At 54.5% G+C, this 22,581-nt stretch overlaps 1 protein-coding gene across 3 annotated transcripts; it reads left to right on the forward strand.

Annotated features, from left to right (window-relative positions):
* The first annotated feature begins 800 nt into the window (after positions 1–800).
* HRAS (HRas proto-oncogene, GTPase) lies at positions 801–4,684 on the forward strand. Of its 3 annotated transcripts, XM_066252465.1 has the most exons (6): positions 801–956; positions 2,158–2,319; positions 3,216–3,394; positions 3,511–3,670; positions 3,759–3,840; positions 4,280–4,421. In XM_066252465.1, the coding sequence occupies exons 2-5, from the start codon at positions 2,209–2,211 to the stop codon at positions 3,819–3,821; spliced, it is 513 nt and encodes a 170-aa protein (XP_066108562.1). In that variant the 5' UTR covers positions 801–956; positions 2,158–2,208; the 3' UTR covers positions 3,822–3,840; positions 4,280–4,421. The 3 variants fall into 3 exon arrangements, with proteins under 3 accessions (XP_066108562.1, XP_066108560.1, XP_066108561.1); XM_066252463.1 differs by lacking the exon at positions 3,759–3,840 and having other exon boundaries at positions 4,280–4,684; XM_066252464.1 differs by lacking the exons at positions 801–956; positions 3,759–3,840 and adding an exon at positions 1,050–1,073 and having other exon boundaries at positions 4,280–4,684.
* The last annotated feature ends 17,897 nt before the right edge of the window (positions 4,685–22,581 follow it).

Consider the following 22,581-nt stretch of genomic DNA (forward strand, 5'->3'; position numbering starts at 1 on the left):
CACCGCCTGCCGCTGGGCGCACGTCGTACCCCGCCCAAGGTCCCCGCTGAAAGCTGCCAGGCGTCCTGGGAACCACCTGCGGGGAAGGGGGTGCAGGACAGCCGAGTCCCCTGACTACTGACGATCCCAGGTTCCCGACGCGACACGGGCCTGCTTCCGGCACCCGATCCTCGCTTTGGTGGCCCCTCCGCCTTTTCCAGCCAGAATCCTGGGGGCGCCCACGGTGCTGACCCTGCGGGACTCAGCCCTCCCCGAGGACTGTTTCTTCCACTCCCGGTCCCTCGGTGGGCTGCGCTGCGCAGGCGAGACCTCGGAGGGTGCAGGCGCGGCAGTGCGTGCCGTCGAGGTGCCGAGGAGCCCGGCGAGGGGCTCCTCGACCAGGTCTGGAGCCTCCAGGAGGACCTTGACGACCCCGCCCCAGCCCACACCCAGCCGCCGACTTGCTTCTCCGCACACGGTCTCTAATCGCCCCGGGAGTCTAGCCTGTTTCCGGGAGAGTCGGACCCTCCCCAGAGAAGCTGTAGTCCCGGGACCCCCGGACCCCCGAGCCGTCGCTCCCCTCCCGCGCCAGGAGGCAAAAGCCCCAGGCCGCGGCCCACGAGGGCGGACCAGCTCGGAACCGCCCTCCGCGCCTTCCGCTCCCGGAAGCCCCGCCCGCCGCGGCCTTGACGGGCGGGCCGCTGGAGCAACCGAAACGGGGTCGGGCGGTTCCTGGGCGGGGTCCGGGGGCTCCAGACCAATGGCAGGCCGCGCCATGCTGATGGACGGGCGCGGGGCGGTGCGTGCGCGTGAGCGTGCGCGGGCCCGGGAGAGAGTGTCCGCCGCTCGCGCTCGCGCCCGCCGCCCGCAGCCGCCGGAGCCGCACCCGCCGCCGCGGACGGAGCTCATGCACCCGGGCAGCTGCGCGCCTCCGCCCCCGCCCGCCCCGGCCCCGGGGGCAGTCGCGCCAGTGAGCGGTGAGTGCGGCGGGGGAGGCGGCTGCGGCGGGCTGGGGGGGTTTGGAGTCGGGGCGGCGGGGCCGAGCGGCCCGGGAGCGGGGACCCGCCGTCCTCGCCCGGCGCGCGGGGGCGCAGGTGAGCCGCGGGCGGGGCGCTGCGGCTGAGGGGTCGGAGGGCAGAGGGCGGCGGGGGCGCTGGGCGTGTGCCTCGCCCTGGCCAGCTTCTCGGGCTTGGTGTCCCTGGCAGCCCTGTCCTCCTGGGGGGCCCCCAGGTGCCCTCCGGCAGTGAGTGGTGGTCGCCTGCGCCGAGGCCCGCCTGTGGCCGTGCTCCGGCCGGGGTTTCTCACCCTCCACCGTCCTAAGGACCCCTTGGAAGAGCCCGGGCTCAGCCGGCGAGTCCGAGGTTTAGGAAGTCCACTGTCCTCACAAGGGCACTCCCTCCTTAAATCTCAGAAATCGGAGACACCCTAGCTGGGGCCTTGGCCTCAGGCCCTTTCTTTCCCACTTGTCTTTGCACCCCCACCTTCTTTGGGTCTTTTCCTGTTGGTCAATCTGTGCTTCCCTGGAACCCATGCCCCAACCTGGCCTCCTCAACCTGCCTTGTTTTCTCCAGAGTTCCCATGGCAGGAGGACACTGCAGGTGACCCTTATTTTAAAAGTGGGGGTCTTCTCCTGGAAGCTAAGCTGAGCCCAACAGGTCAGGGGGTTGGGTGTTTTTTCTCCGGCTGTCACCCCGTGCCTGGAACAGTTCCTGGCATGTAGTAGGCACTTAGTAGTACTTGTTGAATGCACCCACATGCCCGGTGGATCCCAGAACCGGTTGCAGGTTGGCACAGACCTGCCTGGGCATGCTGTTGTGCGTTCCACCGTGGCAGGACCTGTTCTTGTAGGGAGGGGGCACTGGTAATCTTAGCCCAAGGCACCTCCAGTTCAGGCTTTCTGCCTACCCAGCAACTTCTAATTTGGGTGTGTGGTAGGGAGATGGCTGTCAGCTGTCATCCCTGCCTTTGGGGGGCCAGCTTCCTGCCTCTCTCACACAGTTGCTAACTCTAGGTGGAGGAGGGGGGCTCCTCTGCCACCCTTGCCCTGGAGGTGCCACAGGTGGGTGGCAGGCCGCCATTCTGGCTGCCACTCCTGTTATACCTGGATGTTGGGGCCCAGAGCTCAACAGGTTGGCCCTTTGGTGGTCTTGGGCTCGGTTGACACGGCGTCCTTGGCAGGTGGGACAGGAGACCACCACAGTGCCTCGTGCTGCAGCCCCTTGAAGAGCGATGACGGAATATAAGCTCGTGGTGGTGGGTGCTGGAGGTGTGGGGAAGAGCGCCCTGACCATCCAGCTCATTCAGAACCACTTTGTGGACGAGTACGACCCCACTATCGAGGTGAGTGGGCCAGCTCCGCGTCCCAGCCCCAGGCCCCCCAGTGGGCCTGTCGTCTGCCTGTAGGAGGGGATCCCCTCGCACGTAGGACCTGCGAGGCACAAGAGGTGCAGGGGGAGGTCGGTGCTGCCGATGCCCTGTCCCCAGAGGGTGGCACAAGAGGTGCAAGGGGAGGTCGGTGCTGCCGATGCCCCGTCCCCAGCGGGTGGCACAAGAGGTGCAGGGGGAGGTCGGTGCTGCCGATGCCCCGTCCCCAGCGGGTGGCACAAGAGGTGCAGGGGGAGGTCGGTGCTGCCGATGCCCCGTCCCCAGAGGGTGGCACAAGAGGTGCAGGGGGAGGTCGGTGCTGCCGATGCCCCGTCCCCAGAGGGTGGCACAAGAGGTGCAGGGGGAGGTCGGTGCTGCCGATGCCCCGTCCCCAGAGGGTGGCACAAGAGGTGCAGGGGGAGGTCGGTGCTGCCGATGCCCCGTCCCCAGAGGGTGGCACAAGAGGTGCAGGGGGAGGTTGGTGCTGCCGATGCCCCGTCCCCAGAGGGTGGCACAAGAGGTGCAGGGGGAGGTCGGTGCTGCCGATGCCCCGTCCCCAGAGGGTGGCACAAGAGGTGCAGGGGGAGGTCGGTGCTGCCGATGCCCCGTCCCCAGAGGGTGGCACAAGAGGTGCAGGGGGAGGTCGGTGCTGCCGATGCCCCGTCCCCAGAGGGTGGCACAAGAGGTGCAGGGGGAGGTCGGTGCTGCCGATGCCCCGTCCCCAGAGGGTGGCACAAGAGGTGCAGGGGGAGGTCGGTGCTGCCGATGCCCCGTCCCCAGCGGGTGGCACAAGAGGTGCAGGGAGAGGTCGGTGCTGCCGATGCCCCGTCCCCAGAGGGTGGGGGTTCCTCCTGAGCGGTGTCCTCTCGCAGGACTCCTACCGGAAGCAAGTGGTCATCGATGGGGAGACGTGTCTGCTGGACATCCTGGACACTGCGGGCCAGGAGGAGTACAGTGCCATGCGGGACCAGTACATGCGCACTGGGGAGGGCTTCCTCTGCGTGTTTGCCATCAACAACACCAAGTCCTTCGAGGACATCCACCAGTACCGGTGAGCCGCCCACCCCCCTCGGAAGCCCCTCTGTCCTCGCGCTGTGTGCCCGGGTGCGGCCATGCCTGCAGCCAGCCAGCCAGCCAGCCAGCCAGCTCACTCCTTCCTCCTTGCAGAGAGCAGATCAAGCGGGTGAAGGACTCGGATGACGTGCCCATGGTGCTGGTAGGGAACAAGTGTGACCTGGCGGCACGCACCGTGGAGTCTCGGCAGGCTCAGGACCTCGCCCGCAGCTATGGCATCCCCTACATTGAGACTTCGGCCAAGACACGCCAGGTGAGCCGGCTCCCCGTCCTGCAGGTAGTCAGGGCCCCGCCCCGCCCCACCAGGGAGCCTTGCTCATTGCCCGTCTCCCTTGACACAGGGCAGCCGCTCTGGCTCTGGCTCCAGCTCCGGGACCCTCTGGGACCCTCCGGGACCCCCGTGACCCAGCGGCCCCTCGCGCTGTAAGTCTCCCGGGACGGCAGGGCAGCGAGGGAGGCCAGGGCCCGGGTCAGCGCCGAAACAGCTCTTGGGGAAGGTGCAGGTTCCTGGAGAGAGCTGTCTTGAGCCAGGCCGGAGCGGTGGCCCTGGGGCCCCAGCCCCTCTGCCCCCAGCATGCCCTGGTCCCTTAGTGGGCTATTGAGGACAAGAGCAGTAGCTCAGAAAGGAGCTGGGCATGGGGTGGTCAAGCTTAGAGCCCACCCTGGGGGCACCCTGCCCTGTGGGGAGCTGCTGAGGAGCTAATGTCTGATGGGGGAGCCCTGGGGCAGGAGGTGAGCAGTGGCTCTCCGTCTGAGGCTGCGGGTGGGGAAGGGGCAGGGATCCTGCTGGAGCCACGGCTCCTGAGGTCTCCAGGTCTCCACCCTCAGGCCGAGCCCCCTCTGAGCTGCCCCTTCTCCCCAGGGCGTGGAGGACGCATTCTACACGCTGGTGCGCGAGATCCGGCAGCATAAGGTGCGCAAGCTGAGCCCGCCGGACGAGGGAGGCCCCGGCTGCATGAGCTGCAAGTGCCTGCTCTCCTGACGTCCCGCGGTCCCGTGTGCGGCCGGCACAGGCACAGGCACAGGCACAGGCTCAGGCTCAGGCCCCGGAGGTGCCGGATGTTGGGAGGAGGGGAAGGAAGGAAGGAAGTGCCGCCTGAGCCCGCGAGTCCAGGGTCGGTGGACAGAGGGACTGGACCTCCCAGGACGCTTTGCACAGACTGTTATGAACTTAGGTCACCGGCACCCCAGCTGTGCCTCTGCTCGTAGCCCCGTCCCGGCCCGCTGGGCACAGGTTCAACTGCAGTAAATTATTCGATGGTCTTGATTCTGGCATCTGGCCGAGGCTGGGCAGCTGCGGTGTGTGCGGCCTCTCGTGAGGCACGGTGGGACCTCGGCTTCCTCTGACCAGCAGCCCCTCTGCTGCTCAAGGTGTCCAGCACTGCAAACATAGGCTGGTTGTGCATTTTAACATTTTAACAAAAAACACTTTATTGATCTTTAACCATTAAGGGGGAACTGAGAGCAAAGGCGTGTCCAAGGCCCTGGAAGGGGCCTTCCTAGGGAAACGTGGAAACCAGAGGGGAGGCTGGTGCCCGGCATCTCCGAACCTCCCGTCTGCAGGTGGGGTCGCAGTTCTTGTGCAGCCCCGACAGCGGCTGCTCTGCCCCAGCCCTGCCAGGTGGCCTCTCAGAGCCCAGGTCTAGGAGCCCTGCTGCCCTGTCCTGTGTGAGGGTGGTTCTGGCCGCCTCTCCCTGCCATGCAGGGCTGGCCTGTTGCTTCCAGAGCTGCCTCAGGTCACCAACCCCCATGGCTTTGCGAGGCATGCTTAGGCCTCAGGTGGTTGTGTACCGCTCGCTCTGAGGGCCCATCATGCTTGGGCCGGAACCCAGGACTGGCGAGTATTGCAGGGAAATAAATTCTTCCTCAGGCTGGGGTAAGCCTCAGGGCACCCTGCCTTCCAGGGGCCCATGTGCAGGCCAGGCCGGCATGAAGACGCAGGGCATGCTACTGGCTGGTCACGGTCTCGGGGCTACCAGGCTTTTGATCACTCCTCTGGAGGCCCTGGAGTATCCAGCTTCCCTGTGGCGGGGACTTTGGGGGCAGGAAGGGTGTCTTGGGCCCCAGGGCTTGGTCCTTAGTGGGGTGGGTGGGACCTGTCACTGGGGCCCAGGGGGTGGCCCAGGGAGGTGTTGAACGGGCCCAGTGTTGTGGCTCACTGAGGGGCCACCTGCCTGCACTCTGGGTCCACTGGGAAGGAATGCTGCAGCCGCGAGTTAGTTGTCCTGGGTTGGGAGCAGACAGGCCAGACACGGAGCCTCTGGGGCCCCAGGTGGAGACTGCTTCATGCTGCCCCCTTTTTAGCCTTGGGGACAGCCTGGTTGGACAGGGGGTCAGGCTGTTCATGCTAGACTGGCTCCCTCTTCAGGGAGCATCTCAGTGCTGGGAGAAGTGAAGAGAGGCCTGGGTGCTGGGGTGCTTGATCCAGGTCCAGGGGCATCGTGGGCACTCTGGGTGAGCGTTTCCCTCAGGTCACGTGGCTCATGCTGGGCATGCCCTGTGGTGTCTGTGGTTCCCTGCGGGGTGGCCTTGCCCGGACACGGAGTTACCCTCCAGGCCGCAGACCCCTCATGCTGGGTCATGAGCTACATGCCCTGTGGTGTCTGCGGTTCCCTGCGGGGTGGCCTTGCCCGGACACGGAGTTACCCTCCGGGCTGCAGACCCCTCATGCTGGGTCATGAGCTACATGCCCTGTGGTGTCTGCGGTTCCCTGCGGGGTGGCCTTGCCCGGACACGGAGTTACCCTCCGGGCCGCAGACCCCTCATGCTGGGTCATGAGCTACATGCCCTGTGGTGTCTGCGGTTCCCTGCGGGGTGGCCTTGCCCGGACACGGAGTTACCCTCCAGGCTGCAGACCCCTCATGCTGGGTCATGAGCTACATGCCCTGTGGTGTCTGTGGTTCCCTGCGGGGTGGCCTTGCCCGGACACGGAGTTACCCTCCGGGCCGCAGACCCCTCATGCTGGGTCATGAGCTACATGCCCTGTGGTGTCTGTGGGTCCCTGCGGGGTGGCCTTGCCCGGACACGGAGTTACCCTCCGGGCTGCAGACCCCTCATGCTGGGTCATGAGCTACATGCCCTGTGGTGTCTGTGGTTCTCTGCGGGGTGGCCTTGCCCGGACACGGAGTTACCCTCTGGGCCGCAGACCCCTCATGCTGGGTCATGAGCCATATGCCCTGTGGTGTCTGTGGTTCCCTGCGGGGTGGCCTTGCCCGGACACGGAGTTACCCTCCGGGCCGCAGACCCCTAGGCCTGCAGTGTCCACCCTGATGCCCATCCCCGGCCTGGTTCTCCAGACCTTCCTAGGGCAGGAGAGGAGATTCACAGGGACCTGGGGCTCTCCCCACTTTTTATTGCCCCAAGAGAGTGACTCAGGAGGGGACTTGTGCTTGAGCCCAGCTGGGGCAGGAAAGGTCCCATTTCAGCCTTCTGACCTCGTGAAGGCTTGAAGGTGCCTGCACTGGCTGTCGCCCTCCAGGGCCCAGGGCTAGGACCGCGTACCCTGCAGGAGCACCCTTCCGGAGGCGTTCGAGGCACGGGCATGTGCGTCCAGCCGGGAGGGACCCCACCTTCCGGAGGCGTTCGAGGCACGGGCATGTGCGTCCAGCCGGGAGGGACCCCACCTGTCCTCCAAGGCTCCTCGAGTGGCCTGCTGCTGTGTTCTGATGTGTGCCACTTTGGGGGGAGGGCCTAGGCTCGCACCCTGCAAGCACGGATGCACTTTGAGGACAGGGTATGCCGTGTCCATGAGCACATGCCTGTCCCCGGGACGTAGGCGGCCCGTAGCTTCTGGGTGGGCGAGAAGGGGGTCTGTGGGGAACACAGGTAAGGGAGGGGCTGCCCGAGCAGGATCTTCCCTGGACCCGGGAACAGGGAGCATCTTGGCGATGGGTCTCCCTGGGCACCCTTACCCACCAGGGAAGCACTGGAGGAACTACTTGGTGGTGTAAATGCCAGTGGGTATCTGTTCTTGGACCTAACGGAGCAGAGGGTGCTCGGGGCCTGTCTGGCGGGCGAAAGCCTCTTCATGGGAGCCCTGTGCTCACCAAATGCTTCTTCACCTCCGGGAGAGCTATCCTTACAACAAGGCCGTGAAGGACCTGGAGCCTCCAGTTTTGGGAACCCCAGAATGAAGAAGCCTGAGAAGCTCACGTTCCCCCAACAAATCCTAATCTGCTGCCAGTGACGTGAGGGTGGGGCCCTGGCAGTGCCTCCTGCTGAACCCAAGGCCTCCGCCCCCCTGCTGGGTCCCACTGCTTCAGGTCAAGCGGATGTGCCCACTTCAGCAACCCCCCTTCTCAACAGCGGCCATAGTGAGGGTGTGGAGGTCCCAGCGCTGAAGGACAGTGGGCCTCTGGTCTCAGGAGTCAGGCTGGGGCACATAGGATGGGGATATGCTGCCATCTGGGCTTTGTCCAGCCATGGGCCTGCAGGGCAGCCAGAGGACTGGCCAGGTGTGAGACAGGGGTCAGCACACATAGGAGCATCCAGATGGGGCCGAGGGCTGTGGCTACAGGGGCCTGGGGGTGACGTTGGGGGTGCATCCTTCGCTGGCGGGAGAGGAACAGGGTGGGGGTTCCCACCCCAACCCCACTGCTGGGGGAACTCTGCTGGGAGGCTCTCCTTGGCCCATGTGGCCACCCATTGTGCATGGCATGCCTCTTGCTGGTCAGCTGGGCTGTGCCCAGAGGGCATCCCCTCAGGACCATCAGCAGGATGCCCACCACCTGGCCCAGGCCCTGGCAGTGCCCACCTGTAAGCAGCAGACGCTGTTCAAGGATGCCCTCTCCCTGGCAGCTCCGAGCTCCTGGACAGACATCCTGGGGGCCCACGCTTCCTGGGCCCCGGGGGGTGGAGTGGGACGGGAGGCGGGCAGGGGCCCCAGAGCCAGTGGCAGTGTAGCCCCAGCACCACCGCAGTCTGGCCGCTGAGCTGTGCGCACGGTGACCGTGGGGTCTGGAGACCTCACCGTGAGAGCAGGCCAGAGAACGCTCACCTCGGTGGCCGTGCCTTGCTGGAATGTTCTGGAAAGAGCACCGTGGGAGCTGCCCCCGGGGGCGCCTGCTCCTCTGTTGCTCTGCAGGGGGTGCAGGTCCCACTCCTGACCAGCAGTGGGGTCTCCGTCCTCAGGAGCCATGTCCACCAGGCCCTGTGCTGATGCGGGCATGCTTCTGCTGAGGGAGACTGGCCCAGGGCCTGCCACAGTGTGTGCTGAGCCCCACCTGGTTTGTCCTGTGTGGCTGCAGACCCTCCATTCTAAGAGGTACCAGGGCCCCTCCAGACAGCAGGCCGGGGCTGGGCTGGACACGCACGGCGCTGTGGATGGAGCAGGCCCGACAGCAGGTGGCACAGGGCTTGCTGCCTGGACAGGGGACAACGGGTGTGGGTGTCGTTTGTCTGACAAACCCTGACAACAAGACAGGACAGGTGTGGCTCAGTGACCTCTAGTTCCCACACCTCCTTCACCCCGGGCGAGGCAGACAGGACCGAGCGGCCCCTCTTTCTGAGATGGTCCCGGGAGCCCGGAGCACAGCCCTGACTTCAGCTTCTGCCTTTCTGTACTTCCTCTCAGCACGGGGCTCACACGCCTTCCACTCAGACTGCAAGTGAGGCTGTCGTCTCTCAAAACAGGAATCAGGGTGACCTAACTCACCAGCCCCCAAATAACTGCACTACACATGCAGAATCAATGTATTTTTTTTTCATAAAAAAGTTATTCAGCCTGACCGGGTGGTGGCGCAGTGGATAGTGTCGGATTGGGATGCGGAAGGACCCAGATTCGAGACCCCGAGGTTGCCAGCTTGAGCATGGGCTCATCTGGTTTGAGCAAAGCTCACCAGCTTGGACCCAAGGTTGCTGGCTCGAGCAAGGGGTTACTCGGTCTGCTGTAGCCCCCCAGTCAAGGCACATATGAGAAAGCAATCAATGAACAACTAAGGTGTCGCTACGAAAAACTGATGATTGATGCTTCTCATCTCTCTGTTCCTGTCTGTCTGTCCCTATCTATCCCTCTCTGTTTAAAAAAAAAAAGGTTATTCAATCACTTGTTTCTGAGCTATAATTAAACTTTAAGATAAAAAGCCAAATATCTGAAGTTTTCAGGGCACCTCAATGTTGAAAACTTTTGAGAGTAAAGTCTACATCAGGGGTCCCCAAACTACGGCCCGCAGGCCACATGCGGCCCCCTGAGGCCATTTATCCGGCCCCCACTGCACTTCCGGAAGGGGCACCTCTTTCATTGGTGGTCAATGAAAGGAGCACATTGACCATCTCATTAGCCAAAAGCAGGCCCATAGTTCCCATTGAAATACTGGTCAGTTTCTTGATTTAAATTTACTTGTTCTTTATTTTAAATATTGTATTTGTTCCCGTTTTGTTTTTTTACTTTAAAATAAGATATGTGCAGTGTGCATAGGGATTTGTTCATAGTTTTTTTTTATAGTCCGGACCTCCAACGGTCTGAGGGACAGTGAACTGGCCCCCTGTGTAAAAAGTGTGGGGACCCCTGGTCTACATACAAGGAAATGAAAATATCTCAGGTGTAGTTTGATGACTTTATTTGGATTCTGTTTTGGTTAGTTTGCATACATAAGTTCAGTCTTTGGGTTTTCTTTTTTTTTTTTTAAAGACTTTATTTATTCATTTTAGGGAGAAAGAGAGAAAAAGGGAGGAGCAGGAAGCATCAACTCCCACATGTGCCTTGACTAGGCAAGCCCAGGGTTTCGAACTGGTGACCTCAGCGTTCCGGGGTGACACTTTATGCACTGCGCCACCTCAGGTTGGGCACTGGTCTTTGGGTTTTCAACAGGTAGCTCCATCACGGACCCTTCACCCTGAAGTGCCCCTTGGAGGCCAGGCTGTCCCCACATCACTGGCCCCTGGTGACCACTGCTGCTTTCTCTGACCCCGCCTTGGTTTGCCTTTCCCAGAATGTCCCGAGTGGGTCCCACACGGGTCTGGCTTCTTTCACTGAGCAAAGTGCACCTCCACTCATCCTGCACCAAGGGGGCCGACAGCTTCTTCCTTTTCATCAAGGGCTGTGTTCTGTTTCATGGATCACCACCGTCCACCCACTTCCTGGGGAAGTTCACCTTCAAGGCCGTCTGGGTTCTCCCAGCTTTCGGCAATCATAAACAGTGAGCGTTTCATGCGCGTTTTATGTGCATATGTTTTCAAACCAGTTGAGTAACTGTGTGAGCACTTTGGGTGGCACGGTGAGAAGCCACCAGACTGTTCTCCACAGTGGCTGCACCATCTGCGTCCTCCCACAGTGGTGACAGTCCCTGCAGCTCCACGTCCTCGTCAGCATCGGGCTGTCTGTGTCCTGGGTGATGTGGCCATTCTAAAGGATGTGTAGTGGTGTCTTGTTTAAACACTGAACATTCTGTCTGGGCCTGTGGGCTGCACGTGGATACACCACACACACACACACACACACACACACACACACACACACGAGACTGGCTCTCCTGGGGGAGTCAGAGCTGAGGACTGGTGCCACAGCCCCTCTCAGACCATGGACTGGACGGCTCTCCCAGGCCCTGCCCCCTTGGGGTCAGTGGGACTCCTCCCCGCAGGGACTGAGGAAGGAGATGGACTGGACGGGGACGGGGTCCTGGCCCACTCCCTTGCCTCTGCTGGCGACGACCCCTCTATCAGCTCAGGGAGAATCCCTTCTGCCACCAGAGAGCCCTCTCCACCCACCTGGCTGCCCTTAGTCCCCAGCAGGGTCACCCCAGAGGCCCTGTGCTGGTGGAGATTGAGGGCAAGGGGTCGACATGCCTTCTCTCCCATCTGCCCGGGTCCTCCCTGCTGTCTGGCTGGTGCTACCTCTCCCCACCTCTTATCTTTGGGTCCTGTTTTGTTTTTTTTTAAATATATTAAGTGCCTGGCCCAATCTGTTCAGAACGTGGGCCCATTTTTGATTGGGTCATTTGTTTCACTGTGTTTTAATCATATTTTGTTCCAGTTCCGTGAGTCCTTTGTTTTTTTTATTTATTTTTATTTATTCATTTTTTTTTAGAGAGGGGAGAGAGAGAGAGAGAGAGAGAGAGAGAGTGAGAAGAGAGAGAGAGAGAGAGAGAGAGAAGGGAGGAGGAGCTGGGAACATCAACTCCCATATGTGCCTTGACCAGGCAAGCCCAGGGTTTTGAACCAGTGACCTCAGCATTTCCAGGTCGACGCTTTATCCACTGCGCCACCACAGGTCAGCGTGAGTCCTTTGTTAAATGTAGGCTTTGCAGACTCCTGCTCGAGCTTTCCCTCTCGTTCCCCAGGTGCCTCCGCTGAGTGGAAGTCTCTAATTCAGATCAAGTCGTGTTGTTCAGTTTTCTCTCGCACGACTTCTCTTACGTGAACAGCCTTGTCCTCAGCGCCCAGGGTCGCCCCTTGTGGTGCTGGCCACAGAACGAGTCCCCCCACCCTCCAAAGAAACTGCATGTTTGTCCCGGGGTCACCGGTCGTAGCACAGACCCTCACACGCCTCCCGTGCTGAATACGCAGCTCTCCTGGACAAAAGCGATTGGCCCCAGGTTGAAAGGACTGGGCACCTGGCCCCTGTGCCCAGGTTTGCAGACAGGTACGGCTCAGGGGATGGTGGGTGCCCCAGCTCATCCTCACACCCTGTGTGCCCAAACGGCCGATGGTGATGGCCGTTTGGGGTGATGACTCGGGGCTCTGGGGCTGGTGGGCATGCCCACTGCACGCACACAGCTGTCTGGGATGGAGGCTGCATTACGGAGCCAGCTGGAGGGGACTGTGGCCTCCCTGTATCATGTCTTATAGCTTCACGGGAACCTACATTTTTCTCACAATAAAAAGTGGAATTAACAGATGGCTCCAGGCTTCTGTCTCTGTTGCCCCCTCCCCCCCAGAGCTGCATCCTTAAAGGCCCAAGGAGCCAGGGTGTAAAATTTTTTTTTTTTTTTTTTTACAGAGACAGAGAGTCAGAGAGAGGGATAGACAGGGACAGACAGACAGGAACGGAGAGATGAGAAGTATCAATCATCAGTTTTTCGTCGTGGCACTTAGTTGATCATTGACATGCTGCACAGGGGTCCACTGGACAGGGTGGGGGGAGGTGTGGGGGTGGGGAAATAAAACCACAGGATCAAAGTGCCCCGTGGGGTGGGCGCTCTGTGACCAGCCACATCAGGACTCGGAGCAGTGGGAGGGGAGAACAGGAGGTGTCACGGAGTCCTTTTCCCTCCATTCTGTCCACTGCCACCCCACTGCATTCCCTCCTGCTCAGACACTCAGAGAGCCAGTCAGTTCAGCCAGTTCCTCATCTTCCCCCAAACTGGCTCCTCTGCCCACTAGCCCCGATCCTCCACCAGAAGGCTCGGGTCATTGTGGACGCTGCCTCCTCCTCCTACCTCCCCAGCCCCGCTACAGCACCAGCACCCTGCCAACGTGAGGCTGGGCCAGGCCGCGCCTGGTCTGCCTCCATTGCCTCGGCCTCCCCATCCCTGTGCCATGTCGGGGACCTGTTGTGACCCTCACAGGCCCCAAGAGGCCCCTCACAAGCCTTCACTGCAGCCTCAGGGCACCTGTGACCAGAGTCATCTGACTCGGGGCTCAGCAACCAGCAGGAGGCAGCTCAGAGCAGACCTGAGTTTAGCTAAAGCAAATTAGTGTAATGTTTCTTATATGGTGATGTCATTAACAGCTACAGCGTGTTCCTGTGTCCTGAAGAGAAAACTAATTCTGGTCTCCTCCCCAAGAGCCTGGGGCCCGGTCCATTCTGAGTTGCTAACTCCACACCAGTAACTCCCACACACAAGGACACGGTGAGTCACATCTATTTGTTAGAAGCATCTAGTGTGGAGCTTCCTGAGTGTAAACTGGTTGCATTTTTTTTTTTTACAGAGACAGAGAGAGAGAGAGAGAGAGAGACAGAGAGACAGAGAGAGGGATAGATAGGGACAGACAGGAACGAAGAGAGATGAGAAGCATCAATTATCAGTTTTTCGTTGTGGCACCTTAGTTGTTCATTGATTGCTTTCTCATATGTGCACTGACTATGAGCCTTCAGCAGACCGAGTAACCCCTTGCTCAAGCCAGTGACCTTGGGTCCAAGCTGGCTTTTTGCTCAAACCAGATGAGCCCGCGCTCAAGCTGGCGACCTCGAGGTCTCGAACCTGGGTCCTCTGCATCCCAGTCCGATGCTCTATCCACTGTGCCACCACCTGGTCAGGCCAGGTTGCATTTTGTATTCTTTTTTTTTTTTTTTTTCCAAAGTCAGAAGTGGGAAGGCAGACAGACAGCCTCCTGCATGCGCCTGACCAGGATCCACCCGGCACGCCCTGCCCATCTGGGGCGATGCTCTGTTGCAACTGGAACCATTATAGTGCCTGAGGCGGAGGCCATGGAGCCATCCTCAGTGCCCAGGCAAATTTTGCTCCAACGGAGCCTTGGCTTCGGGAGGGGAAGAGAGAGATAGAGAGGAAGGAGAGGGGGAAGGGTGGAGAAGCAGATGGGCGCTTCTCCTGTGTGCCCTGGCTGGGAATCGAACCTGGGACTTCCATATGCTGGGCTGACGCTCTACCACTGAGCCAACCGGCCAGGGCGCATTTTGTATTCTTGAGGTGGTCCCAATTTCTGAGAACTGAAGGGCCAGGCACAGTATTAAGACAAAAACCCACACACCTACGAGACTGCTACCGGAACAGTGAGGAATGCTGAGGCCAAGATCCAGAGGACAGCTCAGCCCAAGGTCAATCACTGGAAGCACCTGCTGATTCAGAAAACAGCAGCTGCAAGGCTGAGGAACTGATCAGAACTTTCTGGAGTCCTGGGGTGCACAGAAAGAGTGCATTTCAGGGCCTGTGAAAGATGGGCCCCCTGAAATTCTCCAGGGTTGGGTCCTGGAAGAGCTGCGCCCAGAGCGAGAGAGAGCAGGAGAGAGACCAGCCGTAAGCAGTGAAGCTGGACATCAAGGACCCCGTCGCTTGTTGGGATTAGGATGAGCTTATGACCACTGGTGTGCCTGACCTAGCGGTCCGCTGTGCAAGATGACGACGTTCAGGGCACCATGCAGCTACGCAGCTCTCTAGGACTTCTTCTGCACCCCAGTCTGACGCTCTATCCACTGCGCCACCGCCTGGTCAGGCTACTAGGACTTCTTAAACATATGTGTGCAACAATCAATCAAAAGTAGCCAGGCACGGGTAGCTCAGCTGGTTAGAGCGCCATCCCAATGTGCCAAGGTTGTGGGCTGGATCTCCGTTCAGGACACACAGAGGGATCAACCAAGGAAGGCATAGATAAGTGGAACCACAAATCAATGTTTCTCTCTCTCTCCCTTCATCAAGAGTAACACATTAGGGCAGAGGGAGACATGGAAACAAAAATAAATATACGACAATGCTGAAATAAATGAAATTTCAATGGAGTAACCAAACTTTTTTTTTTTGAGAGAAAGTCTATGGCCATACCACCGTGACCACGCCTGATCTCATCTCATTTTGGAAACTAAGCAGGGCTGGGCCTGGTTTGTACTTGGATGGGAAGGAGAAAAGGAGGGAGGGAGGGAGGGAGAGAAAAGGAGGGAGAGAGAGAGAGAGATACACACACACACACACACGAAGGGAGAGAGGGATTAGAGAGAAGTATCAACTCATAGTTGCTTCACTTTAGTTGTTCATTGATTGCTTCTTGTATGTGCCTTAACTGGGGGGCTCAAGCCAAGCCAGTGACCCCTTACTTAAGCCAGTGGCCTTGGGATTCAACCCAGTGAACTTTGGGCTCAAGCCAGCAACCTACAGATCATGTTGATGATCCTGCACCCAAGCCAGGGACCCCACATTCAAGCCGACGAGCCCACATTCAAGCTGGCAACCTCAGGGTTTCAAACCGTGAGTGTCCCAAGCTGAGGCTCTACCCACTGCACCACCACTGGTCAGGCTGGAATAACTAAATGTAGGACTCAATGGATGGGTCAGACACTAGGTTACTGTATTTCCCCGTGTATAAGACACACCTTTTCCAGAACATTTGGTGTCTAAAAACTGGGTGTGTCTTATACAGTGTAGACATTTTTACTTGCATTTCCTGCTTTTTTGCACTTGTTTTTTTTTATTTTATTTTTATTTATTCATTTTTAGAGAGGAGAGAGAGGAGAGAGAGGGAGAGAGAGAGAGAAGGGAGGAGGAGCTGGAAGCATCAACTCCCATATGTGCCTTGACCAGGCAAGCCCAGGGTTTTGAACCAGCGACCTCAGTGTTTCCAGGTTGACGCCTTATCCACTGAGCCACCACAGGTCAGGCTCGCACTTGTTTTTGTGCTCCTTGTTGAAGACAACGAATCATCAGACACAGATGCTAATGGATGGGAGTTTTGACAGTGACTGAGGAGTTGTATAAATTTATGATCAATAAAATGAGTTCAATAACTTTATGTAATACTTTTTTTTTTTTTTAATTTTGGGCCCTGAAATTAGGGTGCGTGTTTGACATGGGAATGTCTTATACATGGGGAAATACGGTAAACGGATAAAGAGAGAATCAGGGAACTAGATGGCATTATCTAGCCTGAACAGGAGTGATGCAGTGGACAAAGCATCGGCCTGGGACGCCGAGACCCAGGTTCAAGACCCTGAGGTTGCCAGCTTGACTGTAGGTCGCTATTTTGAGTATGGGATCATAGACATGACCCCAGGTTGCTGCCTTGAAGCTCAAGGTCGCTGGCTTGAGCACGGGGTCATTGGCTCGGCCAGAGCCCCCTGGTCAAGGCATATGAGAAAGCAAGCAATGAACAACTAAGGTGCCACAACTACGAGTTGATGATTCTCATCTCTCTCTCCCTTCCTGTCATTCTCTCTCTCTTGTTTAAAAAAAAAAAAAGACATTATCTAGAATGAAATGGAATCTAATATAAAATTTAGTAAAGAGCGTAAGAGACGTGGGACAGAGTGAAAAGGTTGAGCATATTTTTAATTGGGAGTTCTCGATGAAGAAGAGAATGAGAATGGGTATCAAAATATCTCAAGATATCTCAAGGAAGAGCTAAGACCCTGGCCAGGTGTCTCAGTGGGTAGAGCATCATGCTGGCACTTCAAAACTGTGGTTTCATGGGTTCAATCCCCGGTCAGGGCACATACAGGAAGCAATCAATGAATGTCTAGTTAAAATGGAACTAAAAGCCTGACCAGTGGTAGCACAGTGGATAGAGTTGATCTGGGATGCTGAGGTCTCAGTTTGGAAACCCTGAGGTCGCCAGCTTGAGCATGAGGTCACTGACTTGAGTGTGGAATCATCAACGTGATCCAGGGTCACTGGCTTGAGCCCAAAGGTCACTGGCTTGAGCAAGGGGTCACTGGCTCAACTGGAGCCCCGTCCCTGCCGAGGCATGTAGGAGAAGCAATCAATACACAACTAAAGTGCCGCAACTATGAGTTGATGCTTCTCTCTGCCTTCCTGTCTATGTCTCTCTCTCTCTCTCAAATTAATGGAAAAAAAGAAAAAGGAATAAAGAAGAGCTAAGAATTTCCCCAAATTGCCCAGCCATATAGCTTGGTTGGTATCTGGCTGATTAGAGCATCACCCTGATACACTCAAGTTCTGGGTTTGATCTCTGGTCAGGGCACATACAGGAACAGACTGATGTTTCTGTCTATCTCTCTCTCCCCCTTCATCTCTCTAAAATCAACACATGAATTAAAAAATTTATTAAAAAAACATGTTCTAGAAGCACTATGTGTATCAAGAAGGATGAATACAAGGAAAGACACAACCAGGCACAGCACTGCCACCCCCCGCCAGTGGATGCCTGAAGTCACGGGTGGTCCGAACCCTACAGCCTATGCTTCCCCCTCCACACACACCTGTGATAAAGCTCAGTAAGTTTGTATAAACAGGGTCTTTGTTTCTCAAAGAATCTTGTTACACTGTACTCATCTTAGCATATCTGAATTCCCAGCATTACTAGTCTTGTGCTTTGGACCACTGTGGAGTCAAATAAAGGCTACTTAAATGCCAGGAATACTGTGACTGGTGCTGTACTAACCAAGATGGCTACTAAGCGGCTAATGGGTGCGGAGCACTTGCAGCGTGGAGACAGGGATGACTCACATCCATGTCCAGGGAGGGGCGGAGCGGAATGGAATAATAGACTTCATCACACTACTTAGAATGGTGTGCTATTTAACACTTAGGGGTTGTCTATTTCTGGAATTATCTATTTAATAGTTTTGACTGGCTGCAGGTAACTGAAGGCATGGAAAGTGACACCGTGAAGGAGGAACTACTGTGCAGGCAAACTGCTGACTGAAAATACAAGACGGGGCAAAGGTAGGTTCACAGCTGTGTGTATGTGCAACACAAGAGTGTGCTCTTGCCTTGGCCAGGTGGCTTGGTTGGTTGGAGCATCACCCAGATATGCCAAGGATGCAGGTTCAGTCCCTGATCCAGGGTGTGCGTGTGTGCGCGCGCACACACAGAAGAGTTTAATTTTATATATATTTTGTGTGAGTGTGTGTGTGTGTGTGTGTGTGAGAGAGAGAGAGAGAGAGAGAGAGAGACAGAGAGAGAGGAGGAGGAGGGAGGGAGAAAGGGGGAAAAGAGAGATGAGAAGAATCAACTCGTAGTTGTGGCACTATAGTTGTTCACTGATTGCTTTCTCATATGTGCCTTGACTGGGGGGACTCACGCCAAGCCAGAGACCCCTTGCTCAAGCCAGTGACCTTTGGGCTTAAGCCAGCAATGATCATCAACACTCAAGCTGGGGCCCTGGCTGGTTGGCTCAATGGTAGAGCATTGGCCTGGCGTGCAGGAGTCCGGGGTTTGATTCCCAGCCAGGGCACACAGGAGGCGCCCATCTGCTTCTCCACCCCTACCCCTCTCCTTCCCCTCTGTCTCTCTCTTCCCCTCTTGCAGCTGAGGCTCCACTGGAGCAAAGTTGGCCCGGACGCTGAGGATGGCTCTGTGGCCTCTGCCTCAGGTGCTAGAATGGCTCTGGTTGCAACAGAGCAGTGCCCCAGATGGGTAGAGCATTGCCCCCTGGTAGGCGTGCCAGGTGGATCCCGGTTGGGTGCATGCGGGAGTCTGACTGCCTCCGTTTTCAACTTCAGAAAAATACAAAAAAAAACCCAACCCAAAAAACCCCACTCAAGCTAGGGATCCTGCACTCAAGCAGACGAGCCCACAGTGACACTGATGAACCCACACTCTAGCCAGCAACCTCAGGGTTTTGAGCTGGGGCCCATAGTATCCTGGGCCAACACTCAGTCCACTGTGCCACCTCCAGTCAGGCTCTTGTATTATTTTTTATTATTGTATTATTTTCTTTTCCCTCTCTCTTTTTTTAGCCAGAGAGAGAGACACAGACAGGGAGAGAGATGAGAAGCATCAATTCTTCATTGTGGCATCTGAGTTGTCTGTTAATTGCTTTCTCATATGTGCCTTGACTGGGGAGTTCCAGCCAAGCCAGTGCCCCCTTGCTCAAGCCAGTGACCATGGGGTCACATCTATGATCCCACGCTCAAGCCGGCAAGCCTGCTCTCAAGCTGTCAACCTTGGGGTTTTGAACCTGGGTCCTCTGCATCTAGGCTGACGCTCTATCCACTGTGCCACCGCCTGGTCAGGCATATTTTTCTTATTTTCCATATGAACTTAAAATTGACTTTTCCCCATCCTGTAAACAGGAAACCTTTAAAGCAGCCGAGAGCCCATGCCACTCTCAAGGAGCAACTACAGACTGACATCAGTGTGGAAGCCAGAAGACAACGGAATGCCATCCTCAGAGTGCTGACAGAAATACAGTGTGTCCGTAAAGTCATGGTGCACTTGTGACCAGTCACAGGAAAGCAACAAAAGACGATAGAAATGTGAAATCTGCACCAAATAAAAGGTAAACCCTCCCAGTTTCTGTAGGATGATGTGGCAGCATGTGCGCATGCGCAGATGATGACCTAACACCATGTATACAGCGGAGCAGCCCACGGCCATGCCAGTCGAGATGTGGACAGTACAGAGGAAAGTTCAGTGTGTTCTGTGGCTCGCTAAATTCGAATCCGTGACCAAAGTGCAACGTGAATATCGGCGCATTTATAACGAAGCGCCACCACATAGGAATAACATTACTCGGTGGGATAAGCAGTTGAAGGAAACTGGCAGTTTGGTGGAGAATCCCCGTTCTGGTAGGCCACCAGTCAGTGACGAGTCTGTAGAGCAGTGTCTCCCAACCTTTTTTGTGCTGTGCCCCACCTTAACCTTTCTAAAATTTCTATGTCCCCCCCTATGTAACACACATAATTTTTAACATTAAAAAATTGATTTGTTCACTTAATAAACATAAATGATAAGTTCTAGGAAGAAATCACTATGAAATTGTTAACAAAACACAGTAAGTAAAATTTCAAAACATATAATGAAAAACAGAAATTTAAATTCCAAATAATTTTAATACAGATTTTTCTATATTAATTTATTATTTTAATTTAGTGTGATCCTTGCGCTTGATGCTTGCTGCAGAGATTTTATGTTATGTTCCAATTTGGTTAGCTTTAGTCTCAAGTCTCCACGTTGTGTTATATCCAGCCGATTTCTTTTTTTTTTTTTACCAGTAAATCATTTATAGCACTAAATCCACATTCAGCTAAACATGAAGATGGAAATGATAGCAATAGTTTTCTTGCACATTTGGTTGAATTTGGGTATTTGATTTCTGTTTCCTCACAAAGCCATGCCATCGCTCCTTTGATATTAAATAAAGCTTTAACTGACTCATCATTTTGCAATTCTGTGAGTTCTTCTTGATACTGCATATTTGATATATCAGACAAATCCACTAACATTGGCTGCATCATCCATGTTGGGAAATCAATTTGTTTTAAATCAGAAAATCTTTTTTTTTTTTTTCATTTATCTGAAGCTGGAAACAGGGAGAGACAGTCAGACAGACTCCCGCATGCGCCCGACCGGGATCCACCCGGCACGCCCACCAGGGGCGACGCTCTGCCCACCAGGGGGCGATGCTCTGCCCATCCTGGGTGTCGCCATGTTGCGACCAGAGTCACTCTAGCGCCTGAGGCAGAGGCCACAGAGCCATCCCCAGCGCCCGGGCCATCTTTGCTCCAATGGAGCCTTGGCTGCGGGAGGGGAAGAGAGAGACAGAGAGGAAAGCGCGGCAGAGGGGTGGAGAAGCAAATGGGCGCTTCTCCTGTGTGCCCTGGCCGGGAATTGAGAAAATCTTTCTTTTAAATCAGCCGATAGAATATTCAAATGATTGACAATAACAAGTAGAGCAGTATCTGTTACTTCACATTTTTGGAGCCAATGAAACTGTTTAAAGTTTTTGTTGTTAATATGTTTCTGACATAACTCAATATTGGTAACGAAACCAAATATCTTTGCTTTTGCATCGACAAGAGTTTTATTTGTTCCTTGAAGTTGCTTATTTAATATATTTAGTTTTTCAAAGATATTGGCTAAATAACTCACAAATGCTTTACCATCTATTGTTAACAGATACTTCATTTCAGGTTTGTTGCTTAAAAAATCACTAAGAGTATCAAACAGTTTCATAAATCTTTTCAAACAGTTTCCTTTAGATAGCCATCTTACTTCAGTATGAAGTAGATGTCTCACATGGTCTTCATTTTGTTCTTCACAAAATAGCTTGAGAAGACGCTCACATTTGGCACTAGCTTTAATAGCATTAACACACTTTATTACTGTATGTAATACTTCATTCAGAACAGGCGAGATGTTTTTAGCTACCAAGTTTTCCCTATGAATAACACAATGCACAAGAATCATTTCTGGATTCGCATCTTTCATCAATTTTAAGCAGCCATTTTTCTTGCCCATCATATTGGGAGCACCATCTGCAGCACAAGATGTTCTATTTTTCATTGGTATATCATTGACATCTAAGTAGTTTTTTAGCTTATTATATATATCTTTGGAGGTAGTGGTGCTTTCTAATCTTTTACAGAACAACATTTCTTCAGCAAAATGTCCTTTATCAGTATATCTTACGTAAGTTATCAATACTGCCTCACTGTCTCTCAAAGTTGATTCATCCATTTGCAAGGAGAATTTTCTTGTTTTCAGCTTTTCAATAAGTTGTTTTTCAATATCCTCACTCATTTCATCTATTCTTCTGCTAACAGTATTGTCACTGAGTAGCATAGCTTTTACATCTTTGTCATCTTTTTCAAGAACCGTTTTAAGAAATGCTGATATTGACGGTTTTATTAAATTCTCTCCTATAGTGTGATTTTCTCCAGTTTTAGTGATGAATAAAGAAATTTGATAACTAGCCTCAAGGACACGATTATTAGTTGAAGTATGAGCAGTAAATAGAGATTTTAATGTTGTTCTTTTTCCAAAAATTTTCTTTAAAGTTTTAAAGTAACTCAAATCTGAATTAATATGAGCACTATGTTTCGCCTTCAAATGCGCCTCAAGACGACCTCGTTTCATTGATTTGTTGGTCAAGCATTGCTGGCATAAAAGACAAAAAGGAATCCGCTCATTGTGAACAGCGGGTATGAACCCAAATTTTAAATATTCCTCTGAATATTGACGAGTTTTTTTCTTGCTTGCACCACTCATTTTACTATGGGCTATAAGAAATAAAAATAAGATCAATTAAAAACTAATATTAAAATATGTGTTAAAATATATTCAATGTGACATAGAGTAAACGTATACTAAAAATTCATATTTATTTAAATGTATATAACACATTTACTACACTATCACCGCACATCAAAGGGCATCTATATTTTTTCCACTTGACAAAATTTCCTGGTAAGTTATGCTTCTAAAATTAAAATTGTCGTGCATGCACTATTATAGCCCCAATAATATTTATAAAATATTAGTGCTTTCTAGCCCCGATGCAAGAAGTACTTAATAAAGAGTTTAATATTGATAAAAATAAAATCAAATACTTACCAATTATATCTATGCAATATATATGTATATTTATTAAATCAACGAGCTTTTACAACAGTTTTTTGACTGACACTTATTTCAAATTAGCACCAACTGAATGATGTGAAACACTACAGAAGTTGCGATGGGCCAATTAGGTGAGAATAACTGCGTTGTTTAGCGAGTTTTTAAAACGTCCGGGGTTCCCCGCGGCAGACGGCACGCTCCGCGGTGAACCCAGGACGAAGTTTACTTGACGACGCCAATCACCCAGTTGATATTT

This window comes from Saccopteryx bilineata, chromosome 1, assembly GCF_036850765.1.
Source record: "Saccopteryx bilineata isolate mSacBil1 chromosome 1, mSacBil1_pri_phased_curated, whole genome shotgun sequence".
NCBI lineage: Eukaryota > Metazoa > Chordata > Mammalia > Chiroptera > Emballonuridae > Saccopteryx > Saccopteryx bilineata.